Source organism: Populus trichocarpa, chromosome 3 (genome assembly GCF_000002775.5).
Source record: "Populus trichocarpa isolate Nisqually-1 chromosome 3, P.trichocarpa_v4.1, whole genome shotgun sequence".
Classification (NCBI taxonomy): domain Eukaryota; kingdom Viridiplantae; phylum Streptophyta; class Magnoliopsida; order Malpighiales; family Salicaceae; genus Populus; species Populus trichocarpa.
The window spans coordinates 4,041,447-4,058,221 of NC_037287.2; the positions used below are offsets into that span (position 1 = coordinate 4,041,447).

General features: G+C 33.0%; 2 protein-coding genes across 6 annotated transcripts; one reads left to right on the top strand and one right to left on the bottom strand.

The window, feature by feature from the left end:
• Window positions 1-3,900: 3,900 nt before the first annotated feature.
• LOC18096736 (inactive protein kinase SELMODRAFT_444075) lies at window positions 3,901-9,768 on the top strand. Of its 3 annotated transcripts, XM_052451480.1 has the most exons (11): window positions 3,924-4,059; window positions 4,473-4,515; window positions 5,240-5,425; window positions 5,680-5,834; window positions 5,923-6,017; window positions 6,203-7,236; window positions 7,394-7,554; window positions 7,925-8,001; window positions 8,079-8,226; window positions 8,454-8,603; window positions 9,015-9,768. In XM_052451480.1, exons 3-11 carry the CDS (start codon window positions 5,242-5,244, stop codon window positions 9,201-9,203), a joined length of 2,193 nt encoding a protein of 730 aa, XP_052307440.1. In that variant the 5' UTR covers window positions 3,924-4,059; window positions 4,473-4,515; window positions 5,240-5,241; the 3' UTR covers window positions 9,204-9,768. The 3 variants fall into 3 exon arrangements, with proteins under 3 accessions (XP_052307439.1, XP_052307440.1, XP_024453402.1); XM_052451479.1 differs by having other exon boundaries at window positions 3,901-4,058; window positions 4,475-5,425; XM_024597634.2 differs by lacking the exons at window positions 3,924-4,059; window positions 4,473-4,515; window positions 8,454-8,603; window positions 9,015-9,768 and adding an exon at window positions 8,312-8,447.
• Window positions 9,769-13,138: 3,370 nt separating this feature from the next.
• Window positions 13,139-16,775, bottom strand: LOC18096737 (protein WHI4). Of its 3 annotated transcripts, none has more exons than XM_024596960.2 (10): window positions 16,435-16,775; window positions 16,299-16,361; window positions 15,847-15,928; window positions 15,393-15,467; window positions 15,192-15,270; window positions 14,996-15,038; window positions 14,373-14,479; window positions 14,161-14,230; window positions 13,460-13,542; window positions 13,139-13,376 (listed from the first exon to the last, which is right to left on the bottom strand). In XM_024596960.2, exons 1-10 carry the CDS (start codon window positions 16,642-16,644, stop codon window positions 13,346-13,348), a joined length of 843 nt encoding a protein of 280 aa, XP_024452728.1. In that variant the 5' UTR covers window positions 16,645-16,775; the 3' UTR covers window positions 13,139-13,345. The 3 variants fall into 3 exon arrangements, with proteins under 3 accessions (XP_024452728.1, XP_024452729.1, XP_006385350.1); XM_024596961.2 differs by having other exon boundaries at window positions 13,476-13,542; window positions 14,373-14,482; XM_006385288.3 differs by having other exon boundaries at window positions 14,373-14,482; window positions 16,435-16,773.

Consider the following 16,775-nt stretch of genomic DNA (forward strand, 5'->3'; position numbering starts at 1 on the left):
TTGTAATGAATCATCTTAATATTTTATATTTATGATAATCTAATTGTAGAATATTAATTTTGTTTCACACAGATTAAGAATTATCACGAAAAAGTTACATTGTTAACTAAAACAATTTTTTATATTAGATTTATAATAAATGATAGATTTATGACACTGATATGTTATTCATGGTTTTTTTATTTGAAAAACCGTTAAAAACTTGTATTGAAAAACTGTAGAGAACCTAAAAAATGTGTTTTTCAAACTTAGTATGAATTTGAAAAACTAGAAAACTAGTTTTCTAATTTTCTAGATGGAGAACTATTGCATTTGAATAGGAAGTTTTAGTTTTTCTTGACTATTTTTAAATAAGAAATTCTAGTTTTTTCAAAAAATTAAAGTATTAATTTATTTCTAAATAGCTCCAAATCATCTAAGTTATTTTTATATAAAAGACTAAATTATTAAGAACAAAACACATTATTTATTTTTGAAAAAATGATTCAATATCTTACTTATCTTTTCTGAGTGGTTTTTAAGAATAATACTCCCATAAAAAAATTAAAAAATTAGCATAAGTCGAGAAAGTTTATGGAAAATAGTATATTTTAATAGGTTACACTTGTTCTAACAAAGTAACTCATTGAGCTGAAAAATTAAGCCATAACCCAGATCCAAACTCTAAACCCTAACTAAACCCGAAATCCAAATTTTAACTCTAACTAAACTCCAAACACTAAGCTATAAATCCAAACCCTAAAACAAATCTCAAATCCAAATCCAAAACAAAACCATAAACATCTTTAAATTTAAATCTTAAACCCTAAACTTTATCCCAAACCTGTAAAACAATAATTGATCACATAACTATTTTTTAGTTCTTTTACTTATATTAAAGTCATTTCCACAATCTCCTAAACATTTATACTCCAATCAATTTTTTCTATCACTTTCTCTTTCTTTTTCCTAACATGTTATACAAGTTTTAAAATGTTCTATTATTCAAGTGATTATTTGGATAAAAATGTAACCTAACCTGTAAAGTGATAATTGGTTTAATATTCTCTCTTAATATAATTCTTTCACTCAATCATGTTGTCTTTATTCACCTGAAAATGTCTTGTTTTGAATTCTAAACAACTTAATTATGAAAATTCAAAATATATTCAACAATAACAATTTGTCAAATTAGCAAGTCTATAAAACTAGCAAGACTAAAACAATAACAATTTCATCATTTCGCTCAACTATGTTGCCTTCATTCACCTAGAAATGTTTATTTTGAAATTCTAAACAACTTAATTATGAAAATTCAAAAATACATAACAATAATAATATCTCAAAGTGGAAAGTCTAAAAAATTATTAAAGTAGAACTAAATAAAAGTAAAATAAATACAAACTCACAATTTAAAAAATAACAAAACAACATTTAATATCTACATTACCCAACTCTATCTACGCCAATTGCTTAATGATGAGCCAACTTCATTGACATTATATTATGGGTATGTCCTCATCTTTGAGTGTTGTACTCATTTGTACCACCTCGTGTTTGAGTGGCCTTTTCCTTATCTAAGACATCAAATAAACGTGAATCCTCCAACCATAATTACTCTCTAATTGGATAAAATTTCTAATTATTGCTATTAGTCCCAAAATTCAATTTAAAACCCTAATTTATATAATTTATACCTAATTGATGTAATTCTTAGCATCAATTATCTCAAATTATATCTAATTGCATTGCTTCAAACCTAATTGATCTCAATTGAACTAAACTTTAACATAACAATATCAACACAAATGATTATCAATTAAACCTTAACATAATCATAAAATAACAAATAAACCTATAAAATTAAGAGTGAGGAACGAGATAGAGTGTTTACCTTAATTTGTTGAAGAGGAAGTGGTGGCAGTGATAGTGGTGGCAAAGCCATAATGGTAAAGGGTGAATGAGAGGGAGGGGGCGATGGTTTTGAGTAAAAAAACAAAGAAGACAATAAGAGAAAAAGATGACAAGATAGAGAAAATATAAATTGAAAAATAGCATAGATTGATTATAAAGAGGGAGGGCAAGATCACCAATGGTGACTAAGGGAGAAGGGATTTTTTTGCATAAGGGAAAGAAGAGAAATGGAGAAAAATATGTAGGGTTATTATTTTTTTAGGTTGCAATGTTTGGGCAAATCAAATTGCACTACCTCATTAATTGTATTATTAGGAACAACACAATCAATTAAGTTAAGTTGTTAGGAACAACATAACCCAATAAGGTATGCTATTTTCTAAAAACTTTTTCAACCTGTGCTATTTTTCTAATATTTTTGTAGGAAAGTGTTATTTTGGGAAAACACAAAGCTTTCCAAGTTTAGTTTGCTTGGTAAATGGAAATGATTTTTTTTAACAAAAAAGGTATAAAAATTGTTGATTTTTATGCAAACACCAGTATGGATGTGGTTAATTGATGATATATTTAAAACTCAATAAATTAAGAAATTTATTGATTTTTTTAATAAAACATATAAAAATCAACAATTCATTATATTTTTGTTTCGAAAACCAAACAAAGTGGTTTAGACAATTATTTTCGTATTGTTGGTTTTACTTTTTTCAAAAAATAAAAATAATAATCAAATGATTGGATTGTTGTGTTTATTTTTAACAATTTCAAAAGATAATTAAAAAAACAATAAAAATAGATTATTTAATATTACATTATCAATATTATCATTATCATACCATGACAAACACCACCAATATCATCCAAATTTCATAACCATGACCGCCATAAATTTTATAATTCAGTTATTAAACCACAACTTTAATAACTTTAATAGTCAATTATTAACAACCACCTTTTATTTTAATATTATCACCATTATTATTAACTCTACTATTACAATAGCTTTATAACCTTTATAGAAATATTTAGATTTTTTACCATTAACTATTTTATTATTTACTTACAATAATTATAACTATTTATTAATAAAATAACAATTATTATTAATTTAATATTACTATAATTATCATCATTATTATTAATATCATATAAATCATTATTATATTACTAAAATCACCACCACAACTTTCATATCACCATCAATGCTACCATTTCAATACCATAACTAAATCTATTATAATATTAGTCTTATATTTCAGTTAATAATATATTTTATATTTATTACATTAAATAATATATATAATAAATTTTTGTATTTTGTTTAAAATGTTTTTAAAACATAAGCCACAAATAATACCAAAAGACCATAAATAGAGTTTTTTCAAACTCAATTGGTGTGACATTTTAATTAAATATAAAATAAATAAAACATTGTATTAGAGTTTAGAATTATAAAATTTGATAAAGGAGTTTTTACATGTTTGAGATTGTGATAACTTTTGTTTTTATATGCCTTTTAAAATTATATTTATCTTAAAAAAAATATGAAATTGATACTTTTTTTTGTTTGTTTTTTTAATAATTTGGACGTGCTGATATAAAAAATAAAAATTATTTTAATATAATTTTAAAAAACAAACATTAATACATATACCCTAGATAGTCAAGAAGAAAATGATTTCTAATCCAGGGGTGTTTGATATTGAGTTTCAATCTATTTTTGGTCATGATTTGAATTTGTTTTTTGTTTTAAAATTTTATTTAGTATTTTTGGATATTTTAATGTATTAGGATAAAAATAAATTTTAAAAAATTAAAAAAAATATTATTTTAATATATTTTTAAATAAAAAAAAACTTTTAAAAATAAAATTTATAACACTAAAAAAAACCACGCAGATCCCACGATAAAACTCAAGTTGGGAGCAGTAGAAACACCAACAACAAAAATGATTCGAAGGAGGGCCCATTCCCATCCATGCAAATTCAATGTTATTTATTATTATATTCATTAGAATAATTCTTTTCCTTAATCTTCCCTTCCCTTTACTTAAAACACTCTCTCAGAGACAGAAAGAAACACAGAGACGACGACGCACGCATTTAAATATCCGGAAGAGGATTTCCCCCCTTCTTCTTTTTTTTCTTTGAACGCAGATTGGTCCCTTCGTAAGTTTAAGATTCCTTCTTCTTCGTTTTTCTTTCCATTTGAAACCACAATTTTCTTCTCTCTCTTTTTTTTTTTTTCCTGCACAAAACCGCTGTTTTCTTAGAAGCAGTTTTTTTTTTTTTTTTTTCCCATTCCAAAGGTTGTTGCCACTTCATCTCTCCTCCTTTTTTTATTTTTTTTTATATTAATTTTTCGAAATTTTGTTTTCTCTTATATTTAGTTGCTCTCTCTAATATAACAAAAGAAATAACAAGTTTTGGATCTATTAATACCTTTTTTTTTCTTTTTAATTTTGTATATTTTTTTTGTAGCTTGATTCTTTTTGTTTAAATTTCGGAAACAGGAAGAGGAATTTGATGTGAATGTAAAATGTTTTGACGCTGATCTTTGCTTCTTTTTTTTCTTGAGTTTGCAGGAGGACCATGTGAGTAGAGCTTGTTTGATTTAAAGAAAAAGGTGTGGCTTTTCAGCTTAAGACTGTTTGTTCAAATTTGTGGAAGATTCCATCATGGTCAACTCGATTTTTGGAAACTGGAACAATTTTTTTATTTTATTTTTAAACTCCATACCAATCTGGGATCCAAGAAAAGTTACTTGAATCTTTTGGAGCTATTTCTTTTACCACTGTACTTTGACTCATTAATTTGACGACTCAGAAAAAGAAGGCTTTAGCAGCGTTAAGTGACAGTGAGGCCCAGTTCTAGTGTTTGCGGATGCTCTTTCTATGAATGTTTTTGAAAGACCAACTTTTTTTTTTTTGTCGAATTTCTGCTAGTGTAATCTGGTTCTTGCATTTTGAGCCAAAGGGTGTCCAGATCTTTACTAGTTTTCTTTTTTTGGGTGGGTGGGTTTACAATTTGTTGATTAATCAAAGGAGGGGCCAAATACAATTGTAGGGCTGTGAAATAGGTTTTTGTTATTGATTCTAGAGGAGCTTGTGTTAAATAGTGAAAAGGGTCTTGTCAAAGGTGTGGTCTGCCGCTGCTATAACGGGAGGGGTATAGGTTTTTTGTCGGTGGTTCTTGTCTTTTGAATCCAACATGGATGGGACAGTGTAATAATGCATGAAATATCTTGGTGCGTCTTGTAGTCATGCTTTTGTTGTTGGCTCTATAACTGTAGTGGGGACTTTGGTTAAGAGAACAAGTGGAGGTTTTTGATAAATTAATTGTGGTGGTAGTGATGAGTAGAGAGCAGAGGAGAGGGAACCAAGAGAAAGGCGGCTCAGACGTTGCTGTGAAGGTTGTTGTTGCAGTTAAAGCCTCCAAGGAGATTCCCAAGACTGCTTTGGTCTGGGCTTTGACTCACGTTGTGCAACCTGGAGATTGCATTACTCTGCTGGTGGTTGTACCTTCACAGAGTCCTGGTATATTTTTCATTTCCTTTCATTAACTTCATGCTTGTGGCTTTCTAATCTTAGTTAATAAACTTTGCCTGGGATGTTTTATAGTTTGATATTTCATTATTGATTTTGCTCCTGATACAATCGATCATTTCTTTACTTTTGGATTTCCATGTCAATCTAATTCTGCTCTATCATTTCCTTTTTTAGAAAGTACTTTGGGGTTTAACTTTCTTAATTTGATGGTAAATCTGATTGCCTTTTCACTAATTCTTCAGGCCGAAGATTATGGGGATTCCCAAGATTTGCTGGTGACTGTGCCAATGGTCACCGGAAGTCTCATCTGGGAGCAACCTCAGATCAGAAGTTTGACCTTACAGATTCCTGCTCCCAGATGATCCTTCAGCTTCATGATGTTTATGATCCAAACAAAGTAAGTGCCTCAGTCTAAGTTCTCATGGATGTTAAACTCCTTTATGCCTATGCTGATACTATGTTTTGTATCCTTATTCCATTCACAGATCAACGTGAAGATAAAAATTGTATCTGGCTCACCTTGTGGGGCAGTCTCTGCAGAAGCCAAGAAGGCACAAGCCAACTGGGTTGTATTAGACAAGTAATTCTCCAATCTTTGTTGGGTTTTTACTATCATATTTTATCCTTGTCAGTTTAAAAACATAACTTTAAGATTTTGAATTAATAAATTCTTGCCTCATTCAAGTTCTCGATACTGTTTTGCTTGATCCAGAATATATGTAGATTCTTATGATTCATTATTTGACGCCTGGGCTTCTTCTATAGACAGCTGAGGCATGAGGAAAAACGCTGCATGGAAGAGCTGCAATGCAACATAGTGGTTATGAAAAAGTCCCAGGCAAAAGTCCTCCGCTTGAATCTTGTTGGATCATCAAAGGAACCTGAAGTTGTGGGCTCATCACCTTCCAACCTAGATGAAGCATCTGAGAAGCATTCCAAAAATAAAAATGATTCTCCAGGCTCCATTCGAGGACCAGTGGTTACTCCAACAAGTAGTCCAGAGGCTGGAACACCATTTACTGTGACTGAGGCAGGGACTTCATCAGTCTCAAGTGATCCAGGAACTTCACCATTTTTTATCTCAGAAACAAATGGAGAACTCAAGAAAGAGGAACCACTGGTCATTGTGGAAAATAGGGATCTTGATGAATCTAGTTCGGACACAGACAGTGAACATTTATCTTCAGTTTCAAGTTTAAGGTTTGAACCATGGGTAGGAGAGTTGCTTAGTTCTCACATTCATTCCTCAAGACACATAGAAGATGGCTCTCAGAGAAGTAATAGTTTGGCTCAAACTTCAACAACTATAGCTTTGCTAGAGAAGTTCTCAAAACTTGATCAACAAACAGGAATTGGAAAGTCAAACTACAGGACCGATCTAGACTTGAGTGGAAACATGAGAGAGGCAATCTCATTATCCAGAAATGCGCCTCTTGGCCCCCCTCCTTTGTGTTCAATATGCCAACATAAGGCACCTGTATTTGGGAAGCCCCCAAGGTGGTTTAGCTATGCTGAGTTGGAGCTTGCTACTGGAGGATTTTCACAAGCCAATTTCTTGGCAGAGGGTGGGTTTGGATCTGTTCACAGAGGTGTATTGCCAGATGGCCAGGCAGTTGCTGTCAAGCAACACAAATTGGCTAGTTCACAGGGGGATATCGAATTTTGCTCAGAGGTGGAAGTCCTTAGCTGTGCTCAGCATCGAAATGTTGTTATGCTCATTGGCTTTTGTATTGAGGACAGAAGGAGGTTGCTAGTTTATGAATATATATGCAATGGGTCACTAGATTCTCATCTCTATGGTAATTTTTTTTTATCCCTGCACGAAGAGCTTGGTTCCTGTATAACAGAAAAAACACTATATATGATCCTAATGATGTGCCATTTGTTTGGCTAAAACAAGTACCTTTAATTTGATGCCAATTTTTGTTGCAATTTACTAAAAGCTTTATTCTTCAGGACGTCATAGGGAGCCATTAGAATGGTCTGCACGGCAAAAGATTGCAGCAGGAGCTGCTCGAGGGTTACGTTATCTTCATGAAGAATGCAGAGTAGGTTGCATTGTCCATCGAGATATGCGGCCTAACAATATTCTCATAACCCATGATTTTGAACCACTGGTATGGAATTTCGTTGTTTCCTTTTTCAAAATTAGACACTTAGAAATGTAAATGTTACTCACAAATGCTTCATATTTGCGTCGAAGTCCTCTTCTTTTTACCTTACGTTTTCTAGTAACTTGTTTCCAATATCTCATAACAGAACCAGAGTAGAACCCTTGTAGACCTTCATTTTGTTTTTCATGTATGCATCACTTCTGTACATTCATGAAGAGGAGCTTGACAAGCTTGTAGTAGTATTGTTTTCTTCAGAATTTCTTGGAAGATGTTTCTGGAGATATTTTTCTTGTGTTTCATGGTGTATGAAACATGTATTTTCACTTACCAACCTGTTGAATTTATTGACCTTAGTTCAGCTTTTTATTGCTAGGTTGGAGATTTTGGCCTAGCAAGGTGGCAGCCTGATGGTGAAACTGGTGTTGAAACAAGAGTGATTGGAACATTTGGGTAAATTTCAGATGGTGCTTTTTGCCTTTTCCTTCTACATGCAATTGCAGTATTGAATAAGATGTTCTCTGCTGCAGGTATTTGGCTCCAGAGTATGCTCAAAGCGGTCAAATCACAGAAAAAGCTGATGTTTATTCCTTTGGAGTTGTTTTGGTTGAGCTTGTTACCGGCCGAAAAGCAGTGGACCTCAACCGGCCAAAGGGCCAGCAGTGTCTCACGGAATGGGTATGCTTTAGGAATCAGTTTGCCAATCCTTAGCTTTAGCTTTGTGTTCCACTATATTTATGCTAGTATTTTCTTGCTTCATTAGGCTGTGTTCAGTGTAATCATGCAAAGACATTGTTGAGATAAGTGACAAAAACTACCAATAGAATTAGGAAGAACCATACGTCTTGCATTCTGTAGCTTCTTTCTTCTTATATTCTAATTCTCAAGCATGTTGATCCGGATAGGCACGTCCTCTATTGGAAGAATTTGCCATAGATGAACTGATTGATCCACAGCTTGGCAATCACTATTCAGAGCAGGAGGTTTACTGCATGCTCCATGCAGCATCGTTATGCATACGACGGGATCCTCATTCCAGGCCTCGTATGTCTCAGGTAAACAAAGCTTTCAATTTAAAAAATATTCAGTCTTGCCTTACAATACATGAATCTGAATGAGCGTGTCCTGATGCATTTATACTTCTAGAAATCCGTAGGCCCTAGGACTCTGGAACAGCGGGATAAGGTTGCGTTGTTATCAAAGCTGTATAGAAACAAATGTGAATGAACTTCAATCAAAGTTATGAAAATGGGATTTTTTTTTGTTTTCTACTCTTTTTTTTCTTGGAAAATTTCACCTTTTGTGTTGGAATTCATCATGGAAACATGCTCTTATCTGTTAAATTTATTATGGGAAAGATCTTGATATGCTTTACTTGCTTATGCGCACAGCATTTTGATGTTTTGGATAGCTATCATTAAAACTTAGGCCATGTTTTTGCTTATTTGTTTGTTATTTGGGAGAAGGTTCTCCGCATACTAGAAGGTGACATGCTTGTGGACGCAAATTACATGGCAACACCTGGGTATGATGTGGGAAACCGGAGTGGAAGGATTTACATAGAGCAGCAGCAGCAGCAGCCACCACAACATTGTGGTGGTCCCCTACCAATAAATGAGGCACGGGAAGGATTCAGTGGGAAGCTATCCTTTTGACACCCTAAAGCCAATTTTCGAGGAAAGGGACAAGGCCAGGAGGATTTCATGCCGAGATTCGTAAAGAGCTAGCCCGTAATGAACAACGTATACGCAAGGGTGCCAAATATGTGGCTGGTCCATTTGCATTTTGTAATTTTTTTTTGCCTTCAGTGTTTTGTTCAAAGCCATCTTCATTTTGCTTTGTATAGTGGAAAGGGAGTAGGGGTAGCAATGTTTGGGAAATTTTATGATGTAGATGGAGTAACTTGTTGAATTTTATTAGTTATTTTTCTAAATCTATTTTAAAGAAATGATAGATACACAAAGGAAAGAGAAAATTAAATTCAGGACCTAGAAAAAAAGAATATCTTCACCTAACTTTTCTTTCTTTATGTGTATTTATTTCTTTGAGATGGATCGAGAAAAGTAACTAATAGCGTTCTGTTAGTTATTCTGAATATTATTATAAAATTTCCCACAATATTTTGTATTTAATAAATGATTGGAATTGATATTAAATAGCAATGATGCATGAGCACTAGTGAATACGCAATGCTTGAAGCAATGAAGCAGCTCTTAAGAATCTCTCGTCTCTCTCTCTCTGTTTGTAGGTCTGCCTATCTTGGACTAGTTTTGAAACTTCGAGAATTGAGGGATGGAGGGAGAGGATGGAGAAGCAGATGTAACTAATCTCATATTTGTCTTGACCTCGAAGGCATGAAACATATGATGAGAGGAAAATCATTTCTTGCCTTGGCAGCAATATTTTGAATTTCAAATTCTTGGAAATGCAGTGAATCCAAGCATTAATTCTGATAATGACAGGCTGAAGAAGCAGATGAAACTAATCTTAGATTTGCCTTGACCTCAGGAACCAACCAAAGCAAGCAAACATGAAACATGAGAGCATTAAATGAGGACGGGGGGGGAATCTTATCTTGCCTTGGCAGCCATTTTTTGAATTTCAGATTCTTGGAAATGCAGTAAATCAAAGCATTAATTCTGATAATGACAGGCTTGAAGATTCAGAACATTTTTAATGCTGGGATTTATGCATGGAGCGCACACAGGCCACAGCCATCCCCATGCTCTTCATTTTGTTATCCACAGGAGCAGAGCTGGTTACCGCTTATCTAACCTCTGGTTGATGACAATGATTTTCAGAGAACTCTATCCTGAAATGGAATTGTCTCTTCTTAACTCTGACATGTCATGGGCTGCTGAACAGGATGCAACCTTTCGGGGGAAAAAACATAAAAAGAAAACAAAATTATAGGATGCATCAAGAGCTGTATTGCCCTGGATGATAGGTAACTTGTCTTGTTCTATAGCTCTTGACTTGCAGCTACAGAAATCCTAAAGCTATGGCCCCACGCAGTAATAAAATATTATACGGACCTTTCAAAATGGACAGAGATATCATACAAGAATAGCAATCAAGAAGTTAACGTTGGCAGCTTCACCTTTGAATCAGCTTCCATGGAGACATCACCGTTAATTATAGGCTTCTGTTTCGAAAAGTATTCTCAGCCACGTTTCGAATAAATAAAAAGGTGTTTGGAGTGTAGTAATAATTATTTTTTAAAGTATTTTTTATTTTAAAATATATTAAAATAATATATATTTTTAATTTTTAAAAATTATTTTTCACATCAATACATTAAAACAATTTAAAAATATAAAATTAAATTTAAATTTAAATATAAAAAAATTAAATTTTAATGAAACATAATTTACACAATTCCAAACAATATCTAATATGAAACAAATAAGATTCTAGTCCAAGCTAAGCAAAATGATCCATTTAAGCCTTCACTTGCTTACCAACAAACTGATTTGCTTTAAGTTAAATTCGAAAGCTATACTAAATTCCCGGCCTTTTAAATTTTAAAATTAATGTTAAAAATAATTTTTTAAAATAAAAAATATTATTTTAATATATTTTCAAGTAAAAAACACTTTAAAACCCAACAAGCTGATGATAACACAACTGTAAAAAGCTATTTATTAATTTCCAGTCCCTGGGTTTTTTGAATGTGATTATACAGTCCTTCATGTTTGAAAGTCTGTAACTTAGTCACTTGACTATTGTTAACCATTGTCTTACCAAAACATCTGTTGCCTTTTTGTTTTGTTTTTTTTTTGTCCTAAACCAACATGCCGAAAGTATGGAGAGACCAATTGTTGTTTTAAAATGACAAGGTAAATAACAGTAAAGAGACTGACTAATAGGTGGTTTTCAAACACGAAGGCACGAAGGACCAAGTTTTAACTGAATTCAGAACCTAAGAATTAGTTTAATATGTTTTTAGATAATAGGTTAGTTAAATGTGGTATTATTTTATTTATATAAATATATATTTATTATTATTAAAAATTTAATTTATCTTTAATATTCATATAATATTAAATTAATGAATCTAATACTTAATTTATAAATCTAGTGTAAATATAAAGTTTATGGAACAAAAATACTTTGCAAAGAAAATCATAAAATTGTTATAATTATAAGATTTTTCTTACATTAAAACATTGTTTCTAAACCTAGTCGATGTTCTTTTAAATATTGAACATTTACCAGCCGTAGAGACTAGCATATATTATGTTCTTTTTTTTATATATAAAATAAAACAATTGTTCTCATAAATCGGGATATAAGAGATACCTAAAACTAATATGTAGATAATTGTTATAAAACATGTATGCTGAAGTGATACACATGAGAATTCTATATAGAGAAATCACTTATATATATAAAAAGGCTCATATGACACTTGTATAAGTGATTCTTAGACGTGAGATCACTAAGTTATCCTGTATAAAAAAATTTATGCTTTGATCCTGTCACATATTATCTTAATCGAGGTAACGAAAGGACAGTCATTGGGTATAACATGAACTATTTGAGTGATCAAGAGAGGATTCATCACCTTAGGTGAATTAGAAAAAATATTCTATCTATTCTCAAATAATATTGACTTAGAAATCCTTAGCTAATATTGAATAAGATTTGAAAAGAGTTTCAAATCTTATTTAAACGATCAATGACTATTATTTAGAGAACAACATGATTTAACATAGCAAACATATTTCATGCTTTAATGTTAAATTGAAACATTATTAATAAAAATATATTAATTACTCTGAGAAACTAGTCACTGAAAGGTTAAGTCAAACCACTAATAACTTTTCTAATATTTGAGGATAATGACATGTTACTAGACGATACACCTAGTCTTCACATACCAATTAATTAATTGTTGAATTGATAATAAATTAATTTATTTAATTCTATTTAATTAGAATTATAATTAATATTTAGGCCAACATATGAGGAACTTAATAGATCACACACATTAAGAACTACTAATCATAAATTAAACTGTAATGATTTAATTAAGTATGACTTGATTAAACTATATTTTAAAAATTAAAGACTGTAATATAATTAATACAAAGATTATATTTCTAGATTTAAAAAAAATCAAGTAAGGACTTAATTAAGTTAATTTCTAAAATTTTCCTGAATTAATATATGAATATTATTCAATTGACAAACTGATATTTCGCTAATTTATAGGATTTTTAAGATTTTCTTATAAATAGCAAGTCATGCCTCTCATTCTTTAGTGGTTGTCTATTAAAAAAAAAAATTATATAAATCACAGAATAGAGAGTTAACACTCTAGTCATTACAATCTTTTTCTCTTAAATAAAAATTTAGAAGATTTCTCATTGGTGGTTCGTGTAAATTATTGTTGGAGGTTGAATAATTGGACAACTTGTGGTTTATAACAATTCAGTTTTTAAGGAATTATTCAAAGTCGAAGAAAATCAGATTTTCAGGTAATAAACCCCTAAACAACTCTACATCTGTCTACTAGGATCCTAAAAACTCCCAAATAATTTCGTTTTATTGTTTGTGGATAATATTGGGAACCAACACCAAGGACTAAAGAAAAATTCACTCAAAAGCATATTAAGGAACACAACCAAACGAGGGAAACACTCTATGGATCATCAGGAACTTTACAATATTAAGAAAAACAAGGCCAATCTGGTTTGCAATATATTGTTAAGTGAAGATAGAACCACTAGTTCCCTGGAGAATCAAAAAGTAGCCAGCTGATGAGTGATTGGGTGAGTGATTGGGTTCTCTGCTATGGCTTCCTCATTTTGGACCTGGCATATCTGCAGTGCTCCGGTGCAAAAATACATTATGATGATGAAATATTTGATGTTTAAAGAGCAAAACAAGAGTGGAGAATAAGTACTCTATGTGCATGCCACCTCTGTCTGATGATGGTAAAGTGGTTTCTTGAAGATTCTCCATGACTTTAGTGGCTTGTTCAATTTCCTGCCAGAAAAGAAAAAAAGAACATCACAGGTTGAAGACTCACTTAGTCTTCCTAAATAGCGAGTTTTGCAGCTACTAATCTAGATGTTAATAAGATGATAGTTTGATAGGGGAACTTAAGTTTACAACATAAAGTAAGAACTCATCAACAACATGGACCATCTTTTTTGCTCATGATACGAAGGAAGAGATCCATATTGTGACAACGTTTCAATACAAAGAATCCTGCAGTGCTGAATGGGTATACTTCTCAAACCAAGATTATCAAGTGAGTAATCATTTTAAAGGTGAAAAACAATAATCCAGCTTGCTTGTTTTATTGTGACTGCAGCTGTGTGAGATATATTGCCAAGATTAAGCAAATCCCTTCACACCAACAGTTTAAAAGGCTAAGTGACTAGAAGCACAAGCCATACTAAGGAGATGGCCAAAGATGGCCTCTGATGCTGCCTTATAAACAATGGCCAACATGCACGAACCATCTTAAGGAGATGGCCAGGGATCAAGAAAATGTTTTCATTGATATCTCTGGACTATCTGTTTTTTTTTTTTTTTTTTTTTCTGCGAAGGCCAAAGGCCCAAAGCACAAGCAATTTCTTTGACTGGTAGCATTAATACCTCAAAATCAGCAAAGGCAACTGGCATTCCACCTTTTGCACGAATTTTGAGCACGTGAAATCCAGGATATCTGGAACCAAAAGAATTTAAGCCATCACATTTCCAAACTCATAATATAATAGATAATCAAGACAACAGCAATAAGAACATAATTAGAGTACAGAAAAGATTACTAAAGAGTCTCTATTTTGACAAGGCAAACTGGAACTCACTGTGATAGAACTTGCTTCAGTTCATCTTCAGTGCAATTTGGACCTAGATTTGCAATAAACAAAGTGGAACAAGGACGGACACCTCCTTCTGCAGTCCTCTCCCCTATCTCCTGAACCAACCATTTAATTCAAATGCAATGTTAATTCAAATGCATTTCCATGCCTATGGACTAATCACCGGAGAAAGGTTATGTAATCAACAGTTGGGATTCATGAAAGAGGAAAAGTTAACTCAAAATTCAGAGACATATGTGAAATGCCAGCAGAGTGAGTTTAGTTTCATGTCCTTAACTTTCTCCACATTCTCGCTATCTCCTGAAAGTTTTACTTTTAAAATACTAGCTAAAAACCACAGCAATTTCGAGTGAGGGCATACAAACCAATAAGCACGAAAAACAGGGTGGAGAACCAGGGAACAATTCTGTAAAAAAAAACTACCTTTCAAGAAATTTGTTTTTCATTAATGCACTAACAGTCATCTAAAGTCGTTCGCTGCTCATTTAACCCCCTGTCCCCTCCCAACAAACCCCAAAACAAGCAAACAAATAAAGCAGTGTTATCAGCACCCGCGCACATGAATCAGCACCTCTTACAAAGGATAAGGTGAAACACTGTTTACTTACATTTACTGCTACTGCAGCATTATCAGGATCACTTGCTGCCTCACTGCAAAGAAGCAGACAAGAAAAGTCAGAGATGCACCAAAAAAGTTGGAAAAACTTCAAGAATTATTTTGCACCAGTAATCTAGTCAGTAGGAATCTTGAAATAATAAACTTTAAATTGAGTAACAAGTATAACTTTCAATCACTTTTCTAACCTCTTTGCATTTTCTGAATCACCCTGGTAGGCAGTATCAACATTGTTCATTTCAGGATCTTCTTCAGGGTCGCTTTCAACTATACATGGGAAGATAGTCAAACAGAATCAGGGCAAAATCCCATGTATACAACTCTTTGAAATGAAAAATAGGAGGACAACAAATAAACATGCACAACTAGGCATGCATATCAGTAATTACCATCATCACTTGATGTTTCATGAGCATCGGATGGCTTTTTGGTTCGTTTATCAATGACAACATAGGCTCCACTACCTGCATAACAAAGAAGGTCAATTGCCTATTGTTAGAGAATAATATAAATCATATCCTGGAATCTCACCTAAAAGCTTAAGCTATTGGGTTGAGATGGTTCTTTGACATGGTATCAGAGACTTGATGACCAAGTGGTCTCGAGTTCGAATCTCACCATCCCCATTTATTTGATAAAAAAATTAAGCACAAGGTAATGTGGGTCTGTGCAAGTTTCAAGCCCAAAGGGCTTTCACTTGAGGGGGTGTGTTAGAGAATAATATAAATCATATCCTGGAACCTCACCTAAAAGCTTAAGCTATTGGGTTGAGATGGTTCTTTGACACCTATCAAACACGTTTTGGAAACAGTAATTTCGATCAGTAAATGTTCAACCATGTACCTGGTTTACGTTTCCTCCTCGAGTTTGATCTGGCAAGTTCAATATGCAGAGTGGATCCACTTTGAGGATCAAATTTTACTCCCTACACATGATCAACAATGAAAGATGGCATTACAAACATGCATGGATTCCCAAGAGATTCAAACACTATCATCACCATAACCATCTTTACATATTCACAATGCGCCCATTTGTCCTACATCCTTTTAGAACAAAACTTAAACATGACCATCCATTACGAATCAGAACCGAAACCCCAGATGCTTGTTTGTTGACAATAATTTAGTTTAACAGCCTAGCTATATACCATTAAGAATTCCCCTCTTCTCATTTGCCAATATCATCGAAACGCCGCTCAAGAAACAACTTATCAGTAGTGGAAAATATTGTATTTCGGCAGAAAGAAAGAATAAATTCTGTAAAAAAACAAAACAGAGAAATAAAGGGCTCACATTCAAAGAATGCAAAGCTGCAATGGCTGATTGGTGATTGAAAAAGGTAGCAAAAGCAACAACCTGCAAAGTAAACAAACATATTCAAGCTTGTCCATCTTGAATTATTCATTTCTATTTGAGATTGGGCCCTCACCTGGTTGCCGCGACCGGTGTACTTGAGCTGGCAAGAGTCAAAGCCAGGGCGACGCCGAAAGATGTTATGAATTTCACGCGCCTTCACGTCATCCGGTAGTCCCGACACGAACAGAGTGTTTATCCCGCTGTTCCACTCTCCTCCTGGCGCTGCTGCTGCTGGGGGCAGCTGGTAATATGGATCGTAGGGCTGGTGATGACCATGTGACATTATTATTATTATTAAATCTTGATGGCTGGTTACCACAACTTGTGGCGGTAAAGACGACGGAGGAGGAGCACGGGAGAAGAGGAGTGGAGGTTTAGGGAGGGGATTGGAGTAGCGAAGTCTTGCAAATCGAC